Raw genomic sequence first — 13,652 nt, 5'->3', positions numbered from 1 at the left:
ATGGTGGTATGAGTCATAAGTTGGCTATGGTGGACTAGGAAACATTACTGAAAGAAGGACAGCGGGAAGGCAATGGCAGACATTCAAGGAACGAATAGGTGAACTCCAAAAGTTGTTTATTCCTATTTGGCGCAAGAATAAATAGGGAACTGTGGCCAAACCATGACTTAAAAGGGAAATAGAGACAGTATTAGATTCAAAGAAGAGGCTTACAAATTAGCAAGAAAAAGCAATAGACCTAAGGATTGGGAACAGTTTAAAATTCAGCAAAGGCAGACCAAGGGATTGATTAAGAAGAGGGAAATACAATTTGAAAGTAAACTAGTGGGGAACATAAAAACTGACTACAAAAGTTTCTATAGGAATGTAAAGAGAAAAAAATTAATAAAAATTAATGTAGACTCCTTACAGTCAGAAACGGGGGAATTCATAACAGAGAACAAAGTAATGGCTGAGCAACTAAATTTGTACTTTGCTTCAGTCTTCACAAAGGAAGACATAAATAATGTATCAGAAGTTCTGAGAAGCACAAGTTTTAGTGAAGAGCTGAAGGAAATTAGTATTAGTAAATAAATGATTTTGGGAAATTAATGGGATTGAAGGCAAACAAATCTCCAGGGCCTGATAATCTTCATCCCAGAGTACTTAAGGAAGTGGCCCTAGAATTGAAGATCCATTGGTGCTCATTTTCCAAAATTCTTTGTACTCTGGAATGGTTCCTGCAGATTGGAGGGTAGTGAATGTAACCCCGCTATTCAGAAAGGGAGGTAGCGAGAAAACAGGAACCTATAGACCAATGAGTTACCAGTATAACATCAGAATGACCAAATCTAATGTGGGATATATCTTCCAGATTTTCTGCAGCATCTAAATTTTAAAAGAATTGCTGGTGTCATCCATTCAATAGATGAAGTAAATCCTGCCTGCTAGTTCAGCATAGCTCACTCTCAGCTTCATCACAACATGTTGACCACACATGTAGATACCGATCACACCATAAAATTGTGAAATAATTTTCACAACATTTTATGAAGCTACAAATGTTTGTTCTGGAGACTGTAATTTGGGGCATTAAACCAACTCATCTCACTTCTGTAACACGAGGGGTGTCAACAAATTATATTTGAAGCTGGTTGCTTCATCTGTTGGTCTTAGGTTGTGGTTGCACCTTTGGCATTTTTCTATCTGTTTTCACAGGCTTTCGTGGGAATTTAGTTCTCAACAACCCAAATGATTTAAACTGGGTTGCAGAGTGGTTGTAATTCCATTATGCGTTTATTTAGGTCCTCAGGTTGGTTATGGAAATGTTGGGTGTCATTGTTAATAGGGGCTAGACATAGAGGGAAAATAAAAAAATTGTCTTTCCCACTGTTTTTCTCTAGCCTAAGGAGTGACTGTCTTTCCATGTCTGTGCAGGAGTGTATTTTTTCTGATAACATCAACATAAAATGCTCATCCTCATGTTTAATACCCTCCATAGCCTTAACTTTTCCCATCTTGTAACCTCTCCTCGCTCCACAAAATGTCACGATTTCTGTGCTGCTCCCAATTCCTGAATCAATCTGCTCTTGCACATCCTCAATTTTAATTGCTCCACCTTGGTTGCCCATGGCCCGAATTTTTGCCAGATAGCCTTCATTGTGGCAAGCAAATCCTGGAAATAGCCAAAATCCCATCCGGAACCTAACATTTCTGATTTCTGCGAGTGTGGGAGTGGAGTTCGGCCTGAGGTTGATGCATCCCAATTCACAGAGGCAGCTGACCATTCAAATCACCACTGAAGTGGAATTTTGGTAAACCAGGAGTGTGAAACCCAGAATGTTCAGATTAGACCAGGTAAGAGGAGTTTCAACTTGGTGAATTCATTTGTACAGGAAGGGAGTCCCTTTGGAGAGAAAAGCTGCCCTTTTGGATGTTACCTCAGGATCTCTTTGGGACAGGTACAAATGCATGGATCAACAGGCTGTCAAAGAATTGTTAAAAATATATCCAACTGCCAGAACTATCGAGGAAGTGTCAAAGCATACTCGGTGGGTGGGATTCTCTGATCCTGAGGCTAAATGTTGACTCCGTCGGAAATGCCATTGCATTTCTCGACGGCATCAACACGGCCTCGGGATCAGCAATTCTGGCCCCGACAGGGGGCCAGCACAGCTCTGGAGCGGACCACGCCACTCCAGCTACTGATCCCAGCGTCAACTGTGTGCTGCAGGGTCCATGTATGCGCAGTGGCACCAGCGCCAACATGCGCATGCGCAGTGGCTCCCTTCTCTGTGCCGGCCCCAACGCAACATAGCGTAGGGCTGAAGGGGCCAGCGCGGAAGAAAGGAGACCCCCAGTCCAAGAGGTTGGCCCACGATAGGTGGGCCCCGATTGCGGGCCAAGCCACAATGGAGACCACACTGGGGTCGATCCCCCCTCCCCCACCACAGGCCCGGTGGGTTTGCATAGTGGGGGCAAGGGCAAAGGGTAGGTACATGGGTTGGCATGAATTCACACTAACTTGGCATACGACGTATGAGCACCCATGAGTGGAAGGGAATGAGTTAGCATAAAGGCTTTGGGGAGCCATGGGGAGTGAGTTGGCAAGTATGGTGCATAGGGAGTGTGTGGGGAGTTGAGACCTAGTGAGAGGTTATGGCTGGAGGGTTATTTTTCATCACCCTGACTGAAAATTCAACCCGTGAGCAGAAATTTTAAAGATTGAGTTCACCTACTGGGATATCTCCCAACTTATATGCACTCGGCCCAAGGATGAAAATTTGGGCCCATGTCTTTAACAATCTAGGTCCTGAGCTCTGGAATTCCCTCCCAAAACCTCTCCAACTTCTATTCCTCTCCCATCCTTTAAGGAGCTTGTTCAAATCTACTTCTTTGACCAAGGTTTAGAGCCACCTGTCTGAGTATCCCAATGTAGGTTTTGTGTCAAATTTGCTCTTGTCATGTTCCTGTGAAGCATCTTAAGATATTTTATTACTGTAAAGTCACAATGTTGTTGTTGTTATTTCTCTCACGTTTCTTTAATCTGTTTCATAAAACCTTCAAAAGTATTAAATATGCTGGGTAACTAAAGGTCAGTATGGTAGACTGCAACTAAAGTACCAGCTGTAGACAGATATGTAAGGTTTTCATTGCACTTATTTTGTGAAACAGAAAATCTTATCATGATTTCTGCAACAATTATGTTCTTTAAAGAGATAGAAAATGAAAGGAAAACCAAATAACTGAATTTTTTTCAAACAAAACAGCAATAATCCTTTGTTATATACACAAAACCCCACGCAGAAAATACAGCACATTATTCAGCTCTGGTTAGCTATTATAATCACAGGCCCACTCCTTTAAAGCAGTTGACTGGATAAGGTGGCCATCAACAGGTGCAGGCAGTAGGCGGCTGATGGGGTTGTCCAATCTGACTGTCTGCCCCTCTACTGAGGCTATATTCATGGCCCGGTGGCCCTGGAGAGGGAGCACGCAGTGTCCACGTTACGCTTGAGGCCTTCTGACACCACTGGACACTCCAAGGGCTAGGGTGCATCATCTGCCCCACGAACAATGTTTTAATTTTATTTTATTAAGTTTCCTTTTCAGTGGATCCAAGCCTTAACACTTTCTTTGTGGAGAAAGTGTTATATTTTCTCTACCCTTTGAATGAGAAATGCTTTTGACGTCACATCTGATTATCTTAACTCTAATTTAATCTACTTTCATCTCCCCTTTTGAACTCTCCCGCCAGAGGGAATAGTTTTCCTCCATCTACTCTATCAAGCCCTTTAAACATCTTAACTTTAAAACTTCAAGTTCAATTATCCTTAATCTCAAGGGGATGCAATTCAAGTCTATGCAGCCTTTCTTCATGATAATCCTTTTAACCCTAATGTGATTCTAGTAAATCTGAACTGCAGCCCATCCAAAACCAATATATTTTATGAAAATATGGGTCTCAAAGCTGAATGCAATACTCAGATGATCTAAGCAGAACTTAATGCAGCTGGGGGTTAACATTCACCCCTCTGTATTACAGTCTCCTTGAGGTAAAAGTTGACATTTAACCTTTTCATTATTTCTTAATAATTTATATAAATGTGTATATATGTATATACATCCTTAAATTTTTCTGCTGCTCCATAGCTTCTAGGTTCTCGCCATTTAGAACATATTCTGATCTACATTCCTCATGTTCAAAATGGATGCCCTCACATTAAATTCTAACTGGCACAGTTTTGCCCATTCACCTAATCGTCAATGGCACTTTTTAAATTATCAGCTCCCCTCCAAATTAATTACTGTGCCATCTAAGTTGGTGTCATCAGCAGATTTGGATATATGGCTTCCTATTTTTTATTCCTGTAATTTCTAAATATAGTGAAACATTTAAGCCCCAGGACTGACCTCTGAGAGATACCACTAATCACATGCTGCCAATTGCAGTGATCTACTCTTCCCTTCTCATACCTCCTCATAGAATTCCTACAAATATCTATATTTGACACAAATTCCATTTGGCTCCATTTGACCTATCAACCTCTTATGCCACATATTGTCCATGTTTTAGAATATTTTAAACATTCGTGAATAAAAAACACATTTTACAAATAAATGTTTTGAAAGTTGGGGAACCAACAATGTTTGCTTGGGCAGGGGTGATAGGAGAGTAGGGCTCAGTGGCAAAAATATACTATACTTTTGTTATCTCCAGATTTGATGATTCAAATGCTCTTCTGACAGCCCATCTTTCATCCTTCACAAACTTCAGCTCATCCAAAGCTCTGTTACTCGGACCCTGACTCTCACTAAATTCCAATTGACTCATCATTCGTATTATGCTGGTATTGATTCCCAAACCAGCATGGCCTTAAATACAAATTCACATCTTTGGTTTTCAATATCCCCCAAGACCTCATCCCTTCCATTTCTCTGTTGGCTCCTCCATCCCTACAACTCCAGATATCTACATTGATCCAAAGTGGGCCTCCTAAACTTCCCAATTTCTTTTGCCTTTCCATTGGTGGTCAAGCTTTCAGTTGTGCGGGGCTGAATTCCCTTCTTTAAGAAATTCCTTAAAAGCTACCCCTTCACCAGTCATTTTGCCACCTGTTCTAATATCATCTATGTGGGCCCGGTATCACATCTATCTGTAACCCTCCTATGGATCACGCTGGGACATTCTACTATGTTCAAGGTATGATATAAATACAGGTTTTCTTTGTAATGAAACATCTTGGGCGGAATTCTCCGACCTCCCACAGGGTCGGAGAATCGCCCCGGGCCGGAATTCTCCATCACGCGGGAATCGGCGGGAGCGGAAATCGCGCCGCGCCGATCGGCATGCCCCCCGCGGCGATTCTCCGGCAGGCGATGGGCCGAAGTCCGTCCGCTGACAGGCCAATCCCGCCGACGTGGTTTCAACCACCTCTGGGGGCGGCAGGATTGGCAGCGCGAGCGGGCCCCCGAGGTCCTGAGGGGGGCGGGGCGATCGGACCCCGGGGGGTGCCCCCACAGTGGCCTGGCCCGCGATCGGGGCCCACCGATTGGTGGGCGGGCCAGTGCCGTGGGGGCACTCTTTTTCTTCCGCCGCCGCCACGGCCTCCACAATGGCGGAGGTGGAAGAGACCCCCCCAACCGCGCATGTGCCGGTGGTGACATCAGCGGCCACTGATGCACCGGCGCATGCGCGAACCGGCGAAGGCCTTTCGGCCAGCCCCGATGCCGGCCGGCGGGCGTCAAAGGCCGTAGGCGCCAGTTTTGGTGGCAATTGGCATGGTGCCAACCATTCCGGCGTGGGCCTAGCCCCTAAAGATACAGAGAATTACGTACCTTTGGGGACGCCCGACGCCGGAGTGGTTGGAGTCACTCCTCTACGCCGGGTAGGGGAGAAACCCGCCCCTCATCAGTGACTGTCAATGATGGAACTACAAAAGTATTAGAATAATTGAATCTGGAGGTAAGAAAGGCACTCATGGATAAGGAATGAGAAAGGGTTAGCAGAATGTGATTTTATGAAGGGAAAAATATGTAGTCAGCTTTATGTCGTTACAACAACATTGGTTAGTGCACGGTCAATTCCAGCCCCACTTGACCTGGAGTCACAACACAGTTAAAATTAACAAAATCTCTGGTTTACACAATAACTACAGTCACCAGGTTTGCAAATTTAAACACAATTAACTGCTTATTATTAGCATTAAATTTTTGGCAGATGCCTAACCAAATGCAACTGGTTAGCTATTTCAAATTTCGAACCCCCCCCCACCAACCCCCCCCCCCCCCCCCCCCCCCCGGCTTTAACCTACCCCACACCATCTACACACACATAAACATACACATGAAAAACAATCACAGAGGGGTGTAAAATAATATATATTAAAAGGATAAAGGTCTCTGCTTGAGATGGATGTTTTCCAGGTACATTCTTTCAGGCTAGACCACCTGTTGGATGATCTCCTTTTTTTCAGTCTGTAAAAGGTTCATTGTTGACTCACAGGGTTTGACTTCCTCTGGTGGATATCTCCGGACATTGGAATTCTCTGTTCCCACCAGCTGTACACCGCCACCTGTGGATTTTCCCGTGGGATGGCTTAAATGAGAAAGTGCATTGGCAAACAGCGGGAGTAGAGAATCCCACCATAAGCGAACGGCACAACAGCAAGAAAACGCGACTGGGGGAATGGAGAATAGTTCCGCACTGTAACTAATCATTGTTTGTCAATGTACCATTTGTCAATGTAATCTGTCGATTATTTGTTTTTTGACTACTATGTATGTACTGTGTACGTTCCCTTGGCCGCATAAAAATGTTTTTCACTGTACTTCGGTACATGTGACATAAATCAAATCAAATCAAATCAAATCAGAATCACGCCACCATTTAAGAGAAAGTGAGAAAGAGCAGCTTTTCCTTTCAGACTCCAGAAGTATTCTGCTGGTCCTCTGAAAAAAACCCATCTGGCAGGACGCCGCAATTGATGCTTGTTGCCGGGCAGAATACTAACCCTGGTCAATTCATTGGCGTCCAGCCAACAAAACAAACCAAATCCCTCCAATGTCTCGAGTGCTGTAAAGTCTGGGTCTTGCTGTTCAAAATCTAAAATCACATAGCAAAGTGGAAATCTTGCAACTTTTGACTTCCCCACTTCCACTGCACGGCTTAAAGGTTGGTCTCCATGTAAAGATCCATGGATCAAAAACAATAATGACAAACTAAAAGAAATAGGTCATAAGGGAATCAACAGGAAGGGCACTTACGCTGTATAGTCATGACATTTGATAATGAACAAATTTCTCTCTTCAGAAAACAGAGGCCAGGTGTTACAGTGTGAAAGAATATTTATGGCAAGTTCCAATATTTTGCTGATTTAGGGATTTCATAGGATCTGCTGTGAATCACAATTATTCAATTATTTTTCCAGTGGTGCCACAAGAAGTGAACAAGAGAGACATTGTCTTCCTTATCGATGGATCAGTCTACATTGGAAATGTTAATTTTATTCATATTCGTCAATTCATCACAAGATTAATTGAGACTTTGGACATTGGGAGTGACAGAGTTCGCGTAGCTGTGGCACAATACAGCGATGATGTGAAAACAGAATCCTATCTGAACAGCTACTCAACAAAGGCTGAACTTTTGTCTCATGTGAGAGGGCTCCAAGTGAAAGGTGGAAGATTGATTAACACCGGGGCAGCACTGGACTATGTCCTTAAAAACCACTTCACCAAGTCTGCAGGAAGTAGGAAAGAGGAAGGTGTTCCTCAGATATTGATGCTGCTCACTGGTGGAAGATCCAGAGATGACATCAAGTCGTCGGCAGATGCCCTGAAGCGAGCTGCTGTAATGACCTTTTCTATAGGAGTCAAGAGGGCAGATCCAGCCCAGTTAGAAGAAATTTCAAGTGACCCCAGCTCGGTCTTTAATGTAAAGGAGTTTCGCTCTCTTTCAGATATACAGAATCAAGTGTTGACACCGTTATTAACATCAGTGATGATACCTTTGCCAACAACAATTGTTCCACCAGTTACTACGGCTAAAGGTACCTGGATTGGTTATTATTTTGTTCAATGATTAATGCACTGGTAATTGTGTAGTTAGGCTCGGGGGGCTAAATTGCCTATTCCCGTTCGTAGGTCATGTGTTCTAGGGATGAGATGTTCTTGCTCATTTTGCAATCCAGCTCTTCGCCTGTAACATTGTCGGTTGCCGATGAGAAACATATCAGCCAATATTAGAATGGCAGAGCAGTCTCGATGGGCTGAATGACCTGATTCTGCTCCTATATCTTATGAACTTATGGTCAGTGTTCCCTGATTTGCGACACACTATTGAACAGCCAACTGTTACCATTAATGAATGTATTTTAGTTTATTTTTCCTGTGTGCCTTTATTGCCTTGGCAGTAATGTTAATGCATTTAAAACATTTTCACATGAGATGGCTTGTTGCATAATAATTCAAAACAATCTTCTAGATGTTTTCGTGCAGATATAATATGCAATTGATTTCTAGGACCAGGTTGCATGAAGTCTTTGCTTCTCTATTATTGATATGCTTTAGTGTTGCTTCTCCTATTGTTTTCACACCTTCTGAACAAAGAACGAGCACTTCAATCCTCATCATTCGCTCTTCAACTTTATCTGACTTTTGACATCTTGAAATTAGTGCTCATTTCCCGCACTGCTGACCCATCAACTAGCTGTGGGTTTACAGCTGGTAGGTACCAAGAGAAGCCTCACACCATCAAGAATGTGTCAGTGTTTTAACAGTCCAAATGCTTTAAGCTTCAGAATTTCAGAGAGTTGATTTATATATATATCACAATAGTTGAGCAGGGTATTGGAACCTTTCTGCACTTGGGGAGGGGGGTGCTGAGGTGGAATGGAATGAGGTGGGTAAGGTGTGAGGCAGTTGAGGGCGGGGTGGGAGGGGATGGGGAGAGGGTGCATGAATGTCATTGAGACAGAAGAAGGTCCAGAAATTGAATTTTTGAAAATTTGATCAATTATTTCATCCTTTTCAGAACTTCCCAAACGTAGAAATAATGAGAAATAAAAGAAGGAAATGTTGGAAGTACATGGCAGGCAGCATCTGGGGAAAGAGCTTCAGAGCTAGTGTTTCAAGTCATCAGAACTGGAAACATTGTAGATATACAGATTTTTAAGCAATAGAAGGGAAGAAAAGAACATCCGGGAATGTCTGTAATGGGGTGGGAAGCAGGAGAGATTGAATTACATAATGACTAATATTGCAAGTCAGACGAGATGGGGCTTGATGCTGAGAGTAGTATCAGCCCTGCAATTCAATTACTGAATCATTAGAATTACTGTACAAAAATATGTCACTCAGCCTTAAAGTGAATTAATCTTTAACTGCAGCTATCAACTCTATTCTTTACCCTCGTAGGGGCTGGTTTAGCAGCGCGGATTCAATTCCTGTACCAGCCTCCCCGAACAGGTGTCTGAATGTGGTGACTAGGGGCTTTTCACAGTAGCTTCATTTGAAGCCTACTTGTGGCAATAAGCAATTTCATTTTTCATTTTCATTTTCATTTCATTTCATATCCATTCTCTCAACCCCATTAGTTACTAATGCTAAAGTATTTATTTTAGCTGAAGCAATATAAATCTTGACAGACACTGGTGAAATTATACTAAATGATTGATATGTGGAAAGATTTTGTAATAAAAACAAGGGTCTCAATCAACAGATTGAGCAACTGACAGTTAGTCAAGTCAAAACAAGGCAAGGACAATGGTTGAACAGATCTTAATGTGGGACAGGATGTGGAACAGTTAGAGTTTATACAAGGTGAGGTATGGGAGGCCAGCAAGCAGCACGTTGAGAAATATCAAACTGGGATCTCCAATGAGAATTGTGGCAACAATGGAATTGAGGCAGAAATCAGAGATGGCCAAAAATTTGGAAGTTCAACAGTTGGAAGGTCACTTCAGGATTTAAACCACCTCAAATCCTCAATACTGTGCACCTTTTGTGTTCAATCAGAGAACATCTGAGTTAGGATTGACCGCAGGTGTAAGGTTTATAGTGGGAGCCAAACTGGTGCTATTGATTGACAATATTAAGATGCAAGACTTTTTGGTTATCCCCAACTTAATCATGACTGAACAGTCAGCTAGAACAAAGACAATAGTGGAATCAAATGTGTTCAGGGGAATTTTCTTGATCTGTATGCTTCTTGCCCAATGAAAAGGGAGGCAGAGCTGGATCACATCCTAGGAATGAAAAGGATAAAGTGACGGCTGGGTATCTTCTCGGGAAGAGTGATCATAATATGGCAATAACTTGTGCCTTGTGGATGGTGGACAGGCTTTGGGACGTCAGGAGGTGAGTTATGGTAATGTTGAGATTAATTATAGAAAAGAACAAGGAGCAATCTAGATTGGAGGAGAGTATATTTCTAAAAATTGGGGAGGAATCTAGCTGAAGTGAATTGGAGTAAATGACTGGCATGCAACAATATATTAGAGTCACAGAGTCATAGAATCATACAGCATAGAAAAAGCCCTTCGACCCATCACATCTGCACCAGTCAAAAATAGTCACCTTACCATTCTAATCCATTTTCCAGCACTTGACCTTGTATGCCTTGGCATTGCAAGTGCACATCTAAATGCTTCTTAAATGTTATGAGGGTTCTACCACCACCCTTTAAGGCAGTGAATTCCAAATTCCGAAAGTCTGGAATTCCAAACTCCCAAAGGCTAGGAATCCTATGGCGAGTAACCTCACCTGATGCCCCAAAGCCTGTCCACCATCTACAAGGCACAAGACAGGAGTGTAATGGAATACTCCCCACTTGCCTGGATGAGTTCAGCTCCAACAAAACTGAAAAAGCTTGACGCCATCCAGGACAAAACAACCCGCTTGATTGCTCCCCATTCCAATAACATTTAAACCCTCCACTACCGAGGAACAGTGGCAGCTATGTGTACCATCTACAAGATGCACTGCAGTAAATCACTAAGGTTCGTTAGATAATACCTTCCAGACCCATTCCCAATACTGCAGCAGCATAAAGCCAAGAAATGGAGGTCCACCAGGCCACATTCTAGAAGGACAAGAGCAACAGATACCTGGGAACCCCATTACCTGAAGGTTCCCCTCCAAGTCACTCACCATCCTGACTTGGAAATATATCACCGGTCCTTCACTGTCGCTGGCTCAACCTCCTGGAACTGCCTCCCTAATAGCACAATACAACTCAAGGACTGCAGCGGTTCAAGAAGGCAACTCACCACCACTTTCTGAAGGGCAACTAGGGATGAGCAATAAATACTCACCTAACCAACGATGCCCACATCCCGTAAATGGATTATTTTTAAATGTGTATGTACGTATGTGTGTTCTTATGTTAGGGTGGCCACCGGTCAACCTCTGCTCGGCTAAATGCCCTCTCACCACTAAGTCCGCCTTTGGGGAGGACATTAAATTCTGCTCATGGATCTGTAATGGTAATTAGATCAAAACCATTGATCTGTCATTCAACCACAAGTTAATTTATCTTATTGTGAATGCTTTGCGTATTCAGCAAAAGAGCCTTTGGGCCTGATTTTAAAATGCTGGTGAGACTGGGAAATCGTCTCAGGATCGCAATGCCTCCAGGACAGTCTACACATTTCAAAGTGCTGGCGGGATAGAGAGGGAAGAAAACACAGAATCCTCTTGCTGCCAGTTAACAGTTCATTAAGCTGCTTTACGAGCTTGATAATGGTCTGGGGTATTCAGCACTTCAATTATTCATACAAATTTTGGTAAACCGTCAATGCACAGTGATCAGGTTGGCAGAGTTATTTTAATGCTTGAAATTGTCAACCCCTAGGTATCCTGCATTTCAAGGTTTGCAGTAACTCACTTTGCCTGGAGGCCCTCCATTTCTTGACTTTATGCTGCTGCAGTTTGGAGAGATGCCTGTTAAGGCAACTGCAGGCCTCAGAATGCCACTGACGCCAGGCAAGCAGACCCAGCCTACTTGGTACCAATAATGGGGCATTGAGTTGGTTTCTTGTTCAATCTATATTTATATTTTAAAATGGCATTGCGTGAGAGATGCAGTTGAGATGCAGGGATGGATTTCAGAATTCATCCGAACGTCAGGGGTAGGATTCTCTGAGCCTCCGTGCCAAAATCACAATCGGCATGTGGGAGAATGGGCGTCAACGCCGAAATCTGGTGCGACGCCGCTTCCACGATTCTCCGGCCAGGGAGAATCACCGCAAATCACGCGCGCGCAGTCTACGCGGCACAGGTAGGGGGCCATTGACAAAGGCCACCGCGGCAATTCTCCAAGTGTAACTGGCCAAATTTCCGACGGCGTGGTTCTCTCATGGTCCCACCCGGCTGGAACTCGGTGTGGCGGCTGCGGACTCAGTCCGCGGCCGCCCTGGTGGGGAGGCGGGGGGGATACTTCACCTGGAGGGGGGCCTCACAGATGGCCAGACTATCGATCGGGAGCTACCGATCTGCGGGTGCGCGCGATCTCGGAGGGGGGGCCTATAATTTTGGTGCTGGTCTGCTGTGTGGGTCCGCAATGTCACGCGTGGCATGCGTGGACCCCCAACCAGATGTGCAGGGCCCCTTAGCGGCAGCCGGAGCTGCGAGGAATACTCCGGGGCCCTGCTAGCCTCTTCCAGAAAGGAGAATCACTCTGGATTTTCTTCAGGAAAGTCTAGAATGTGTCGCCCGCGTTTTCACGCTGGAATGGAGACATAGCCCCATTATTGGAGAATCCCGCCGTTCCTGAGCCAGAAATGAAAATCCAGCCCTTTGCTTTTATTTTATAGATTGGAACAATGAAAAATATTTTAAGCAATTTTTAGTTAGGATTTATATGGCACTGCCTACTGGGGTGGTGGACACAAATTAGACAGTAGGCTTCAAAACAGATTGGTTAGCGATTTGAAAGGGATGAAATGGCAGGGATAGTGAGTCAGACTGGGTGAATGGAACCCACTGAAGAGATCTTTGAAGGAGAAAACATGGACTAGATGGCTGAATGGACTCCTGTGTTGCGTGTCTATATATGGTTGAATCGCCTACACTGCATTATTCTTCTAACCAAGTTACAATGGGACATCTCAGGACCAGAGAAAATATAGACAAGGGCAAGTAAAGCAATGCCTTGGACTTGAGAGCAGATGGTTCAAGTGATTCAGGATTTTAAGAGTTATAGGCCAATAGTAATACTTTTGACACAATACATTCTTAACTAAGCACTCAGTCGATTCTGAATATGTGAGTTTTCAACATCAGAGAGACAGTAGATAAGTAATTTGCAGAAGAAACAAATGAGGAGAATGAGAAGTAGATTAGTATTTTGTATTATTTAAAACGTTATATTTCTCAAATGAATCCACAATGAACACTTTGTATTTATACAGGTGTTTTTAAGATATTAAAACATATCAAGGCACTTCACTGGGGTTTTATAAAGCAACACTTGAAATCTAACCCACAGGGGCTGGTTTAGCTCACTGGGCTAAATCGCTGGCTTTTAAAGCAGACCAAGCAGGCCAGCAGCACAGTTCGATTCCTGTACCAGCCTCCCCGGATAGGTGCCAGAATGTGGCGACTAGGAGCTTTTCACAGTAACTTCATTGAAGCCTACTCGTGACAATAAGCGATTTTCATTTCATTTCATA

General features: G+C 43.6%; 1 protein-coding gene across 5 annotated transcripts in view; it reads left to right on the top strand.

Annotated features, from left to right (window-relative positions):
• Positions 1-13,652, top strand: part of col6a3 (collagen, type VI, alpha 3) — a 294,343-nt gene that overhangs the window by 161,386 nt on the left and 119,305 nt on the right. For 4 of the 5 annotated variants that reach the window (XM_038788414.1, XM_038788403.1, XM_038788407.1 and 1 more), the window contains one exon: positions 7,410-8,030. The exons of the other annotated variant lie outside the window; for it this stretch is intronic. In XM_038788414.1, the coding sequence (XP_038644342.1) occupies positions 7,410-8,030 (621 nt within the window). The remainder of the gene's footprint in view (positions 1-7,409; positions 8,031-13,652) is intronic. 5 annotated transcript variants of the gene reach the window in all.

This window comes from Scyliorhinus canicula, chromosome 2, assembly GCF_902713615.1.
Source record: "Scyliorhinus canicula chromosome 2, sScyCan1.1, whole genome shotgun sequence".
In the NCBI taxonomy this organism is placed as follows: Eukaryota; Metazoa; Chordata; class Chondrichthyes; order Carcharhiniformes; family Scyliorhinidae; genus Scyliorhinus; species Scyliorhinus canicula.
This window is presented reverse-complemented; position numbering and strand designations above follow the sequence as displayed.